The sequence below is a fragment of the Budorcas taxicolor genome, chromosome 8, assembly GCF_023091745.1.
Source record: "Budorcas taxicolor isolate Tak-1 chromosome 8, Takin1.1, whole genome shotgun sequence".
Lineage (NCBI taxonomy): Eukaryota > Metazoa > Chordata > Mammalia > Artiodactyla > Bovidae > Budorcas > Budorcas taxicolor.
This window is the reverse complement of record NC_068917.1, coordinates 41,479,694-41,494,950: the sequence shown is the minus strand read 5'-3', so window position 1 is coordinate 41,494,950 and position 15,257 is coordinate 41,479,694. Positions and strand designations below refer to the sequence as shown.

Genomic DNA, 15,257 nt, shown 5'->3' with positions numbered 1-15,257 from the left:
TTTTTTTTTTTTTTCCAATCATACTACTGGATCTCTGTACGGCAATTATTTCAAGTGGTTATAACAAAAATGCTGCTCTGCCTTTATGCTAATAATTTGCACCAGTCTGAATAGTCAAGTTATGGATTTTGGCAAATATTAAGTTCAAATCTTTTATATATGTATAATTTTATAATGCTCTCTTCCTTCTTATTTGAAGTAAGCGCACTGTTTGTGCTTTGGGCCTATTTCTGATAATTTATTCCTAGTAGGATCTCTGGACTTCCTCAGAGGTGTGTAATTTTGCATCCTTTAAAAGCATTATCCACGACCCTGCAGTCCCTCAGACCAAATGACGGGTAACTCAGGTCCACAATCGGTAACCGCGAAGGGCCCTCCCGGCGGCGGTACCAACACTTCCGAGGCCTGAGGCGCAGCGGGCCCGAAGAGACGATCCCAGCAGGCCCTTAGCCTGCCCGCCTAGGGCCGCCACCTCAGCTCAGCGGCGGGAAACCCCAGGATGCGGGTTTCCGCGCGAAGACAGCATTCGGGCCTGGCGGGAAACGACTTCGCGAAGCAGAAGGGTCCCCAGGGTCTTGACTGGGTGGCCGGCCCAGCCAGGCCGCGTGGCTGACAGTGTCTGGCAAAGAGCGGTGGAGCGGGTTCATTTCCTGACGTGATTTCTCACAAATTTAGGCTGCACCCGCACGCACGCACTCCCCTTTTCTTGATCACATAAGTGCACGTCAGAATTTCTTATCTTTGGTGTGTTTTTGAGACCACAGAACCGAATCCGCTAAGCCTGAGGAGTCGCTGGCGCCCTGGGTAGCGAAACCTGGACCAAAGCGGGAATCCGTGTGGGCGGCCTTGTAACCGCCAGACACCCCAAGGCTAGAGGGCGTGTCCAAGGCCCAGGTGCAGGCGGAGGCGCAAGTAACGGCTCTCGGCGGCCCCGCCCCTCTATCGCGTCCTCCCGGCTCCCTCCCATTTTAGTTCCCTCTGGTCTACAGCCTCTTCCCTAGTCGCTACCTCTTTAAGGCGGAGCCCGGCGTAGATCTCGCGAGAACCGGGTTGGCGCCGTGACCTCCATGTGGGAGCTAGAGCTCTATAAGTAAACACTCCGCGCAGCGCAGACAAGGCTGTTTCCTATTTGTGAGGCGGGGGCTGCGATAGCAACCGAGCTTCCGACTGGTTTCGTTTTCCTTCCCTCTCCAGCTCTGTTGGGCGGGCGCACGGTCTAGGATTCACCGCCGCCTGTCGGGCCCGGCGCCTGGTCAATCTTCCTCCCTTGTGCGCGCGCTCGCCGGCCAGCCGCTGAGAGCCAGAGCCGCCGGGGAAGCGGCGCGGGCCGGGCGGGGCGCGGCGCCCGGAGCGCAGGGGTAGACAAAGCGGAGCCGGCCCCTTCTCCCGGCGCCGAGATGTGGATCCAGGTTCGCACCATCGACGGCTCGCAGACGCGCACCATTGAGGACGTGTCTCGGAAAGCCACAATTGAGGAACTGCGCGAGCGGGTGTGGGCGCTGTTCGACGTACGGCCCGAGTGCCAGCGCCTCTTCTACCGGGGCAAGCAGGTAAGGCGCGCCCAACGCACTTCTCTGGAAGCCCTAGCAAGGGCAGCGGGATGCTTGGGCTGGGCGGGTCGGAGGGCTTGGTGTGCCGCGCGCACAGAGCGCACCTGGCTGCACTTCGGATGGGCAGCCCGCGAGGCTCAGAGTGCGGCCCTGGGCCCGCCTGTAGGGCGCAGCAGGGTCCCGGCCACCCGAGTTGCAGGTGCGCTTGGCGGGGTCGGAGGCGGGGGCGCTCCGAGCGCCGAGACCTACCGCCCTTGCCAAGCCGGTCAGCAGCCGCAGGCACAGCCCGCCAGAGTGCCTGGGGTCCCTCCTTTCCCGCGCTTGGTGGGGTCCGTGGCCCCTGGAGGGCGGAGGGCAGCGGGCTCTGGCGGCCATGCCGAAGTGCGGGTGGGGAGGGCAAGAGGCTCCGGCTCTCGGCCGTGCTGACCCGGCTAACGGCTCGTATCGCTTCCGTACCTCAGACGCGCTGCCGACTCCCAAGTGGGAGGGGAAACTTACATATTGCTCCCTATGGGGCACAAGATTGTAAGTCCGCCTCCTCACTGTGGAAGGGATTTGTATACACTGAAGATTCGAAGGGTTTCCAGAACTTCTGTTTCCCCACCCCACCTCCTTTCCTAGAATCGAATCTGTCGTAGGGGAGATTAGAGACCTGCTGAAGAAGCTGTTGGTGTAACCCGGGACCAGGCTTAAACTGCCCAGTTTGGGCCAAGGAGGTTGTTCGAAGAGTGAAAAGCAGTACAAAAGATTTGTTTTGCTCTTATCCTTCACCTTCTACTAGAACCCTCACTCAAGCTTTTGACACAGTAATTGGAGCATAGCCAGCGGTACACACTTGAAGGCGAAAGTGTTTTTTGGCGGTGAGGTTGCCTGTGGGCGTCGCTGGTAGTTGAACGGTATGGCCTTGGTCTGGCCCATTGAAGATTTTTCCTACTCACATGGTCTGTATCAAGAGACTCAGACCCGTCCTATCTTTATCTTTTTCTTTTTAAAAAAATGTTAATCAAGTAAAGAAGTTGGCATCCTCCAGCTGATCATAGTTTGGCTCCAGTCCTGTTGTTTGAAATAAGTGTAACTCTCTTTGATTTGGTAGAAGTAGCCTTTTTTTCCTACAGCTTAGTGTTTGAAAGGAATATTTTTCTCCCCTTCGTAGGCTTACCGTTTGAAACTGTCCAGAAATTTTAGAGTAATGAGATTACACTCAGACAGAAAGAGCCAGGGATTGTTTTAAGTAAGAAATATCATGGGCTTCCCAGGGAATGCAGGGGACACAGTTTGATCCTGGGCCGGGAAGACCCCCTGGAGGAGGAAATGGCAACCCACTCCACTATTCTTGCCTGGGAAATCCCACGGATAGGGGAGCCTGGCAGTCCATTGGGTCACAGAGAATCGGACACGACTTAGCTACTAAACAACAACAGCAAGAGATGGCATCTTTGATAGTAGTTTTATATTGATCTTCCAGTGTTTGACTTACAAAAACAGCTGTTCGATTTAAACTTTGCTTTAAAAATAAATGTATGTGTATTAAACTCTATGCAACTTTATATCGCTGTGCCTCCTATGGCTAATACCTTGTTTATCTTTTGATCAAAAGTGAAAAGCATGTAATCAAGTCTATTGAATTTTATTTTCTAGCTAGGGACAATAGTACATAAATTCCCAGGATACTTTTTAACTTCACCAGAGATAGAAATGAAGCATGAAAATGTATTCTCAGGCAACACCTCTTAGCGTCTAATAATAAAAATATGATAAAAAGAAAAATGTGCACCTGGCTGTCTTGAGGGAAAGGAAGGGATTGTGATAAATTCAAGGCAACAGAGTACATTTTCAGGACACCACGAAGCTATTCCAGGCTCATGGGAAAACTGTTGAGGATAACAACCTTATGTACTTCTAAGCCCAGGACAGTTGATAACTCTCTGCTTTGATTTCTCTATAACAGTAGGCAACTAGGAATTAGGAATGGACCTTGGGTTCCTACTTAGTTGGAGAGGGAAGAAAGATAGTGCTCCAGGTGTTTATTTACGAGCTGACAAGTAGCCATGGAGTGATTATTATCTCTATTCTCCTTTGGAAATACAGTCTACAGTCCTTGGACAAGATGGTGTGTCTGTAGTAGGCTTCTGTTGGATTGCTGTCAAAGACCTGCCCTTATCCTGTAAAATGCTCTTTTGAGAGTCAAAAGGAGAAAGGGCGGAATAGATCGATGCTACCTTTGAGAGTCAAAATGGAGAGAGAGCAAGGCTGTAAATTCCAGGTAAAGTAGGGTAACCTCATTTGGATATGGTTCTCTGAGAAGCTGAATTTGCACTCTGGAGGTCGGAATTTTTTTAAGGATGAGTTATATTGGTGAATCTCTAAACCTTGGAGAAGTCAGAGTTTTGTGCTTATTAGGAAAACACACTCCTTCCTCAAGATACCTTATGCTGCCACATAATGAAAAATGTCATAAATAAAAAAAACATTTACAGTGTCCATGATGTAAATTGCCTCCTCTTCCACCTTTGTATGTTAGGTCTCCTGCTTTTAATCTTTGATAAAGCATCAGAATCACTTGGTGGATATTTATTATAGATGTTCACTTCACCCTAAAATTGCAAGTGGTTGAATTTAACAAGACCCCAAGGGAGATACTGATGAACACCTGAGTTTGAAAGTGCATTTTGTAGGAATTCAGCCTAATACTAGTTTCTTACTGTTCAGAGTATGGTCCCTGGATCTGCAGGACCAGCAGCATTAGCTTCACCTGACCAGCCCCACTGTACTAGAATCTGCGTTTTAACAAGGTCCCCAGGTGGGTCGGTATGCAAATGAAGCTTGAGCAGCGCTGTAATTGTGTGATTGACTCTACTTTTGAGAGTCAAAATGGGGAGAGCAGCAATTCTGGGCTGTAAGTTCCAGTTAAAGTAGGGTAACCTCATTTAGATATTCTTTGAGAGGTTGAGTTTGCTCCCTGGGGGGTTGTTTAAGAAAAGAGTTGTATTGGTGGATCTCTAAATATTTGAGAATCCAGAGCTTTTCCTGCTCTGAAAGGATTCTCTTCCCTCTTCTCTTCCCTGTACCATTGTAGGAACTCTTAGAGTAGATTGTAGATGTGAAGCATGAACCAGAAGAAAGTTTTCTTTTGCCCCTGTATTCAGTTTTCACATTCAGTACAAAGTAAAAGTGTTTGCCTGCTTGAAAGACCAGGGAGGGGCGGGGGGGTTGGTGGTGGGGTGTGTGTTTGTAGTATATGTGCTGTGAAAGATAGATGGAAGTTAGTAATGGTCTCCACCTGCATCCCTTATCAGTAGCCTCTTGGTGTTTGCTTCCTAGTTTTCCCTTGCATCACAGCTGTAATTCTTACTGTTACCTATAATTTCTTAACTTCAACCCAATTCAAAGAAAAAAATTATAGGACTATCCCTGCATCTTTAATATTATAAATTCTTCAGCCATATCTTCTGGAATGGCAGTTCTCAAACATATTCTACAATGAGACATTCATTAGTTAAATGCCTGAAACTCGTAAGTGTAAGTTTCAAATCACCAATCTGTTTCTCCCCTACTCAGCATAATTTAAGTGCAGGTAATTTTCAGTCTATACTTTTGTTAAATTTGGGAGGACTTTAGTACTTTTATTATTCAGTTGGCTGCATGGCTCCTGGAGAAGGGAATGGCTACCCACTCCAATATTCTTGCATGGAGAATCTCATGGACAGAGGAGCCTAGTGGGCTACAGTCCGTGTGGTGCTGAAGAATCAGACATGGCTAAGTGGCTTTCACTTTCAGAATCTTAGTTCCCCAAACACGGAGTGTACTGCCCTTGGCAGTAGAGTCCTAACAACTGGACCACCAGGGAATTCTTGGTACTTTTAAAGTAACAAATCATTCCAACAGTCTTCACAACTCTGCACAACAGCAAAACTCTGTGGAACTTGCTATACAGTGGATGGATAATCACTATTTCAGAAAAACTTTCGAGAGTGCCTATGAATTAGGAAAGGACTCATCATCTGGGTAAAAGTGGCTATCTTAGCAAGCATAACTGATTGAGGAACAGTGGTTACAGGTTACTGTGGGCCTGATTTCTATTATACGGCTTCATATAGGTATCTTCATTTGGGGGAATGTCCTACCAGTTAGTTTTCATGTTCTGTGCTGTTAGGTGTTTTATTTTTGTTTTTGTTCTTTGGTGAGGTGGGGATGCTGTTGGAGACAGGCAAAATGAAGGTGTGAACGTGTTTTTTGCTTATTGAGGTTTTCCCAGTAGTTGAGGATTAGGAGTTCTTGTTTTTCTAATCAGATAAGCCATGTTAACATCTCATCCTGAAAAGGGCTTATCTGCTTAGTGACTTGGGAGACTCCTTAGACTTATTTGAAAGAAGCATGTTAGCTAGTCTGTTAGATAATGTCTTGTTTAATTCCACTATTGGGAAATTTTAATTTCTCAGTTCCTTGATCTGTTTAACAGTTGTGAACACCTGTGATGTATTCAGCTCAGTCGTGTCTAACTCTTTGAGAGCCCATGCACTATTGCACACCAGGCTTCCCTGTCACCCCAACTCTGAGTCTGTTCAAACTCATGTCCATCGAGTCGGTGATGCCATGCAACCATCTCCCATCCAACCATCTCTTCTTCTGTTGTCCCCTTCTCCTCCTGCCTTCAATCTTTCCCAGCATCAAGGTCTTTCCAATGAGTCGGTTCTTCGCATCAGGTGGCCAAAGTATTGGAGTTTCTGCTTCAGCATCAGTCCTTCCCATGAATATTCAGGACTCATTTCCTTTAGGATTGACTGCTTTGATCTCTTTGCAGTCCTGTAATGTGTAGGATTGTTCTAAGTATGTTTTGGATTGCTTGAATTAAAGGTATTTATTTGATATACACTAGTAAGTTTGTCATTCAAAGACAGATTTTTTATTCTTGTCTCTTTGGTTGACTTCTCACATATGGCCTTATTGTGTTAGAGGTGTGGATGGTGACAGATTAGATACAAAGGGAAACATGACTAGGGATTAAATTGGTTGTGTTTCCTGGGAAATGATAGTTCTGAGCCTTACAGAGTTTAGTGAAATGGCCAACTAAATTGTATAAAGAAACAAAATGGAGACTTAGTTTGCTAGGGCTTGCATAACAAAGTATCAAACCCTAGGTGGCTTAAGAGACATACTTTGTCCTACATTTCTGTTAGCTGTAAGCCCAAAGTCAACTTGTCAAGCAGGGCCATGCTATACTCTAGGGGAGAATCCTTTCTTGCTTCCTTCAAACAGCTTCTTGATGTTTTGATAGCAATCCTTGGTGTTCTTGTCTTGTAGATACATCATTCCAGTATGTTACTGTTTTCTCCACACGTTTGTCTGTCCAAATTTCAACTTCTTACAAGGACACTAATCATAATGGATTAGGTCCACCCTTATCTAGTTTTAACTTGATGACCTCTGTTAAGATCCTATTTCCAGATAAATATGTTCACATTCTGAGTTACTTGGGATTAGAACTTCAACGTATTTGGGAGGAGTGAGAGTGGGAATGGTGGATGCAATTCAGTCCTTTTTAGAAACCTTGCCAAAATATGGATAAGTTACAAGATAATTTGTTCACTAGTCATCCTGGAATACTTTTCATAATTCAGCTTGATCACCTTTACAGAAAACTTTGAGCAAGTTGGAGTAGCATGAGCAAGCAGTGTAATCATTCATGGTTGAATTTTTTTCTACTTCGTTTTTAAAGTTGCTGCTTCAGAAAGATAAAATGGTTAACTAAATGTCTTTATGAACACAAAGTTATAAAACAATTCACTTTGAAAATTCACCTTTTGTTTCTTGTAGTGGATTCATTAAAATGCATAGAACTTGTTGAAGATGAGTTTTTCTGCCTAGATGATGAGATCACAGCAGCAGTGATAATATTTGGTTTCAGTGGCTGTCCGTTTTCCCTATAGTTTACATAGAATGATTCCTAAGAATTTATTGAGGTTCTGAGAAGATGCTTCCCAGGTGGCGCAGTAGTAAAGAATTCGCCTGCCAATGCAGGAGACACAGGAGGTGCGGGTTCAATCCCTGGGTTGGGAATATCCCCTGGAATAGGAAATGGCAGTCCATTCCAGTATTCTTGCCTGGAAAATTCCATTGACAGAGGGGCCTGGCAGGCTACAGTCCATGGGGTTGCAAAGAATCGGACATGACTGAGTGCACACACAGACAAACTGAGAAGATGCTGACAACAGCGGCCATAGGAATGGCTTCAAGATCACTAAATTGTAATGCTGAGAATTTTATATTAATAATTTGACTAGGGCATTTGGGTTACTAAGGATGTAAAAAAATCGAGTTTTGAGAGAAGCATTTTAATCTTTTTCTGTCCTTTTTTTTTCCAGTTGGAAAATGGATATACTTTATTTGACTATGATGTTGGACTTAATGATATAATTCAGCTACTAGTTCGCCCAGACCCTGACCTTCCTAGCACATCAAAACAGACTGATATACAGGCCAAACCCTGTTCTAATAGTCCACCTAAAGTAAAGAAAACCCCAAGGGTGGGACCTTCCAGTCAGCCGTCTACATCAACTCGTGATTTTCTTATCGATCCTGGCATTGGACTATATAAGGTATGTTGTCTTCCTCAGACTTCTTGTTAATTGTGAAAATGTAGATGTATTCTCTTCAGGATGCTGTGAATAAGTAAACATTGATTGCCATTTGAAAGTAAAGATTGGAGTTGTTAATATTTTAACTTTTTAAAAAGTAATATTGAAAAAACAGTGAAAGTTGTGTAGACATACTATACTCAGTGGTTCAGAGCATAAAAGCAAATACCTATGTAATTCCACCAAGGTTATGTAGTTGCTTTCTGAAGCCTCTTGTATGCCCCTACCAGAGTACATCTCACTCTCTCCCCCTCAGAAGTAAACTACTTGTTCTGACGTCCATGATCATTCCATTTTTCTTTAGTGTTACTAGTTATCTCTAAACAACATTTTGTATTGCCTATATTTGCAATTTTTCACATGTGGCTATATTTTTTCACTGTATTATTCCATTTTATTAACATACCATAATGCATTTATCTAACCCATGATGAATAGATAATTGGGTTGTTTCCAGTTTTAGCTGTTATAAACAGTGCTGTTTTGAGCCAACTATGTGTATCCTGGTACACACGTTCAAGAATTTCTTTAGGAATTTTTACCTAGAAATAAAAATACTGCTGAAATTTCAATGGAAACCATATCTGTAGACCACCTTGAGGAATTGACATCTTTACAATGTTGAGTCCTTCATTATTGAAATGATAGATGTCTCCATTAATTTAGATCTTTGACATCTTTTTCAGTTACTTTCCTCTTTACATACCTTTTATTTATTTCTAGTAGCTTTGTTTTTGATGTTATTATAAATGGTTACCTTTTAAAATTAGTTTGTTTGCTATATAGAAATGTGATTGATTTATTGACCTTTGTTATCTAGCAACTTCTTCAAATTCTAGTAAATTTTGTATAAATAATTAACACTTTTGCTTCATCTTTATCGTTATATTTTTTCATAATTCTTAATGGTTGAGGTAAACTGGGACCCAAACTTAACTAAAGATTGGCAGACAAAATGAATCACATAAGAAATGCAGATTGAGATCTATGAAAACATGCAAACAGAGCCACAGGAAAGGAAAGAATCAAAACTGGTGAAGAGGTTGTCAAAGCACCTGGCCTGGCTGCACTACACTGAATTGCTTCAAACCTATAAAGAAAAATAATGATATCTAAATTGAGCCACAAGATTTTTAAAAAAAGGAAAGCTTTCATTTGTTCTATAAATTTAGTATAACACTGATACTGAAAACATGATTACAAAAGCACATTAGTATCACTACATATTGATATAAAATCTCAAGTTATAGCTTACAAATAAAGTAATAACTATATATTAGAGGAACATACGTTGACCAAGTGTGGTTTGTCAGGAAGTGGGATAGTTTATTGTTAGGAAACATTTTAATATAATTCATCATATTACTATAACCAAAGAAAACAAATGATCTAATCTGTTTTCTGCATCTAAATAAAAATTTGAATTTATTTCTGATTTTTAAAAAAATCCTTAGTAAGAGGAACAGATGGAATAGATGAATATTTTAAACCATACCCAGCATCATGCTTAATGGTGGGGAAAAGCCACAAGCATTTCCATTAAAGATAGAACCAGACAAACAAGCCTGTTAATGCTATTGTTTAACATCGTTCTAGAAGTTCTAGATAATACAGATAAGCAAAAAACAAAATATTGTAAATCCTGGAGAAGGCAGTCAATACTTAGGAATACCTGGTAAGCTGAGAAAATACATAAGAGCATTATGAGCCATTAGCAAAGTGGCTGTTCAAATATCAGTAGCTTTCCTTAACTATGGTCATTTAATAAAGAAAAAAAATTATAGTAACAAAGCAAAAGTCTGGGAATAAACTTACATGATATATACAAAACATATAAATTAGTGCTTTTATATAATGTTCACAGTTCAGATCGAATTGTTAATATTGAAAGCGCACTTGCCAAATTGTCTGTTTCATTCATTGGTTTCATCCCTCTTTCAGTTACCAAAACTTTCTACTTGATAATTTTTCACATTATTTTAAATATAAAGTTGTTATTTTAGAACAGTTTTAGATTTACAGCACAGTTGGGAAGATACTGCAGAGTTCCCATATAGCCTACACCCAGTTTGCCATCTTACATTAGTGTGGCACATTTGTTACAATTAATGAACCATATCTCCTTAGCATTTATCTAATGTCTTTTATGTTCCAGAACCCCATCTAGGTTACCACATTACATTTACATTAGTTTTATACTAAATAGTCATCTCCTTAGGCTCCTCTTGGCTGTGGCAGTTTCTAAGACTTTGTTTTTGATGACTTTGACAATTTTGAGGTGTATTGGTCAGGTAGTTGTAAAATGCAACATAAGAATATATTTTCTTCATCGTTAGACTGAATTTACATACTTGGGGAGGAAGAACACAGAGGTAAAGTGCTATTTTCAATGCTCAGAGCTAAAGTGCTATTTTCAATGACATGTCTAGGGCACAATACTGTTGACGTTCTATTTTATAATTATTTAAGTTTTAAATGAATAGTAACTTACCATTGTGAACCTTAATCACCTGGCTAAGATGGTGTTACGTTTCTTCACTGTCAAGTTATTCTACCCTATCCCCTTTTGCATACTGTATTCTTTGAGATTAAGTCACTATAGGTAGCCCGCTCTTAACACATTATTGCTGCTGCTGCTAAGTCGCTTCAGTCGTGTCTGACTCTGTACGACCCCATGGAGAGCAGCCCACCAGGCCCCTCTGTCCACGGAATTCTCTAGGCAAGAATACTGGAGTGGATTGCCATTTCCTTCTCTGTAACACATTATTGACTGGGGGATTTTTGCAGCAACTAAGGCCTGTGACCGGCAATTTGTTACGCAAGTGAATATTGAAAACATCCCTGCTGTAGTCAGTAACGTTCAGGTAAAAAAAACATACTCTGCATCTGTGTTTAATAAGTTGTTAAGGAATGGAGAGTTAGGAACCCTCCATATTTAAGGTCAGATTATCTACAAAAGTTATTAGGAATTCTTTTACGTGGGTACTTGTCTCTTCTTCATTTTTTTTGGTCATATATTTACACTAGAATTTTTTCTCCTGTGTCCTTTCCATATGCTCCTATTTGGGGTTTGAGTTTTGTTTTGTTAAAACCTTTCTTTCTGGCACTAGAAGGTGCTGCAGGCTCATCTTGTGTGTTTTCTGCCCCAGTCCTGCAGTCAACCATTTCTCTAAGAAGCCTTAGTTCCTTTAATTGGAGAATGATATTGGAAGCTAATACCTAGGCTTTAGATATGCTCTTTGCTTCTGGCATGTCCCTATTTTTAGGGTCCTCGGTATAGAAGGCAATGACACCCCACTCCAGTACTCTTGCCTGAAAAATCCCACGGACAGAGGAGCCTGGTAGGCTGCAGTCCATGGGGTCGCGAAGACTGAGTGACTTCACTTTCACTTTTCACTTTCATGCATTGGAGAAGGAAATGGCAACCCACTCCCATGTTCTGGCCTGGAGAATCCCAGGGACGGGGGAGCTTGGACTGCAGTCTGTGGGGTCGCACAGAGTCAGACACGACTGAAGCGACTTAGCAGCAGCAGCAGCAGCAAGGAAATACATGTGTGTATGTGCAATAACTTCTGTATATCCATATATCTATAAATATTTATGTAACCATCTTTGTATATATTATGCTTACATTATTACATTTTAACTTTTTATGATGTAATGTAACTGTTTGGAAGCTGCTGCTTTTGACCTGGTTTGTTTGGGGCCATATAAGTATAAATGTGTTTTCATAGGAGGACCAGCTTATATATCTGCTGGTCTGAGAGTAATCAAAGTTAAACTGTTAATGGTCAATTTAAATTCTCTGTTTAGCACACTTCTCGATACCCAACTGTGTCCCTTCCCCCAATCTAATTTAGAAAAGCATCTTGAGAAAGTACTTCTCTTAGCAGATCTTTGTGTTTTATTTTCAGTGTTAGCACTTTGCTGTCAACTATTCCTTGTACTTTCTTTTTTTTTTTTTTTAAACATCTCTTAGATTTCATATTAATACATAGCATAGATGTTAAGGACTTGAGCTTTCAACTTTCATCAGACTTGGTTTCATGTTTCAACTCGGCCATCTTCTGAGTTGGACAAATTTGGCAAATAAGTACATTGTCTCCCCTTGCTCATTTAGAAATACACTTGGAATCTGGCACGTAAACTCTCAAAAGGCTAGTTATTTGTAAAGTAATATTTAGTCAAAGTTTAGTCAAAGCCATATTTAACCTTCCTTGTTAGTTAAAGAGTGACAGTACAGATTTACTTGGTTTTTTGGATGAAGCTCAGTAATTGCTATAGGTATTTGAAATTTTGACTAGGGACTTTCATATAGAAGAAATTATTTCTGGATAATTCAGTCATTGAATATTAAGGTATTTAGTATGTATTTGTACTAGGTACTAGAAATGATGGGTAAACAGATGATATTGCCATTGCATGGAATTCATGGAATCATACTAGATATTAACTTCGTTTTGGGCTAGCCTGAAAATGCTTAGAGGCTGCTACTTTTGATTTAAGTTTGCTTTGAATTTTGTCTCTTTTCCTTAGAGCAAGTCTCTAAATAGTAAGTATATCAAAATTTCATTGTTGTGTCTGAATTATTTAAAATTTGGGAAATTTTTTTTTTCTCTTCTCATGAATTCTTACCTTCGTAATTTTTGGTTTATAAAGATTTTGCTTTATGGATGAGCAAACAGATATAAGGGCTTTCCCTTTTGCCTAAAAATATTTTTGGACCTCATGATTTGCAGGCACAAAAAGTAAATTAAATATTTTTAGGTAAGCATACATAAAACAGACTATAACATTTAAACCTTAAGATGCAATTTTAATTTGAAGTTATTACCTAATATCAGTCTTGTTTTGCCTTATTTGGTAACTTTGAGCAGTATTTGGTCAGTTGTAGCTATCTTTTCATGTGTAGTAAGAAACTAGATATCACTATCATGTTTGGAGAACCTTTGGAAAATAGTGCAGAGGGCAAGGTCCATTTATTCCCCTTGTACAATACATTGAATTGCTGACTCTAGGAAGTAGTTTATTTTCCGAAACCAGGTGGACTTCTGATGCCTAAATTGGTGTTCTGGTTTTTGTGGAAGCTGTGTATGACTCACATGAGGTCTTGCTGTTGAAATGACTCATTCTGGCTTAAATAGTGACTGTTTAGCTTGCTGATAGTAAGCTTTCGGGGTTTACCTAAGTGTGTGGCACTGTTAAACTTTTTTATATGCCTGTGCTCATTGTAGCAAATAAAGGAAAAGGAAAGTTATCAATAATTACTAAGTAAACATCATGGATTTCTTAGTATTTCCTGTCTTTTGTCTAAAGTACTATGCTGCTTTTTAAAATCTTTTTGGTCATGAAATGTAATAGACAATACAAATATGAGTAGAACTTAACAACCTATTATAAAGTCCTTGTCCATAAATACCACTCAAATCAACCCCAGAAACTTCTCATGTACCCCCTCTTGATTAAACTTCCCTCTCCCTAGTTACTACTACTACCCAAGCTTCTATGGTAATCATTTCTTTGCTTTTTATTAATTTTATCCTGTTATTACCATTAAACAGCCTGATAATAACTTTTAACCTATGTCTACATCCCTATTTTTTCTCCATCTGAACTTTATGTGAATAGAACCATATTGTGTTTTGATTTGTAACTCTGAAGAAACATGGTATAAAGAGGAATCCTGTTCAGAGTTAGAGAAACCTTTATTAGCCCCCACTCCTAGCTGTATTGGAGAAGGAAATGGCAACCCACTCTGGGATTCTTGCCTTGAAAATCCCATGGACAGAGTATAGTCCATGGGGTTGCAAAGAGTCGAACACGACTTCACTTCTAGCTGTATATCTCCTGAGGGCAAGTGTTTTTCACTTCTGAACCTAATTAGGAAATAAGAATGACTTTGTATTGTAATTTTTAAAGGAGATAATGTATATAGCATTAAATGGATAATGTATTTCCTAAGCATGGTATAATAAGACTTAACTATGAGCTCTAATAAGTCTTAACATTGAACATATATTGATAATTAGTGGAAGGAGAGTTTTTTCATTTGTTGCTACTGTATGCTTGCTAAGTTAGCACAGTATACAAATTGTCACCTAATCTCAATACACTGCCAAGTATGTTACTTTGTAAAAGAAGCTGAGGCTGGAACAGGTTAAGGACTTTGTTCAAGGTTACATTTAGGAGGTGATAAGCAAGGACTTAAACCTAGGTTTATGTGCAGAGCTTGTGTGTTTTTCACAAAACATACAAAACTGTAGCTAGCTATGGTAAATCCTCAAGTATTTGCTGTTGGTGCTATTTTATTTTTTAATGATTTTTCCTTTCCTCTCATATGTGGAGCTTTTGTTTGGGGTGTTTTTTTTAATCAAATACTTCGACATGAAAGACTCTTTTCTAAATGTGGCCAACTGTATATCTCAAAGATAGTACAAGTTTGGTTCCAAATGACTGCAAAAAAGAGAATACCTCACTAAAGCAGGTAACACAAGTTTTTGGTTTTCCAGTACATATGAAAATTACATTTACACTATTCTGTTAAGTGTATAATAGCATAATTTTTAAAAAGTCTGCATACCTTAATGTAAAAATGCTTTATTGCTAAAAAAAAAGCCATCATCTGAGCCTTCAGTAAGTCATGATCTTTTTGCAGATAGAGGGTCCTGTGTCCATGTTAATGGCTACTGACTGATTAGGGTGGTCATAGCTGTGGCAGTTTCTTAAATAAGATGACAATGAAGTTTGGCCACATTGATTGACTCTTCCTCTCACAAACAAGTTTTCTGTAGCATGCAAGGCTTTGAATAGCATTTTACCCACTTCTTTCAAAATTGGAGTTAACCTCCTCAAACCCTGCCACTGCTTTATCAACTAAGTTTATATAGTATTCTAAACCCTTTGTCATTTCAACAATCTTCACCACATCTTCACCAGGAATAGATTCCATCTCAAGACACCGCTTCTTTGCTCATTGATAAGGAGCAACTCCTTATGAATTTGCTTCACTGCGGGATTACAGCAGTTCACCTACATCGTCAGTATCCATTTCTAATTCTAGTTCTCTTGCTAT

The 15,257-nt window shown here is 40.4% G+C and overlaps 1 protein-coding gene across 1 annotated transcript in view; it reads left to right on the top strand.

The window, feature by feature from the left end:
• Window positions 1–1,397: 1,397 nt before the first annotated feature.
• The window catches only part of UHRF2 (ubiquitin like with PHD and ring finger domains 2), a 71,658-nt gene continuing 57,798 nt past the window's right edge, over window positions 1,398–15,257 (top strand). Inside the window, exons 1-2 of the mRNA XM_052644947.1 lie at window positions 1,398–1,550; window positions 7,913–8,146. Of these exons, the coding sequence (XP_052500907.1) occupies window positions 1,398–1,550; window positions 7,913–8,146 (387 nt within the window). The remainder of the gene's footprint in view (window positions 1,551–7,912; window positions 8,147–15,257) is intronic.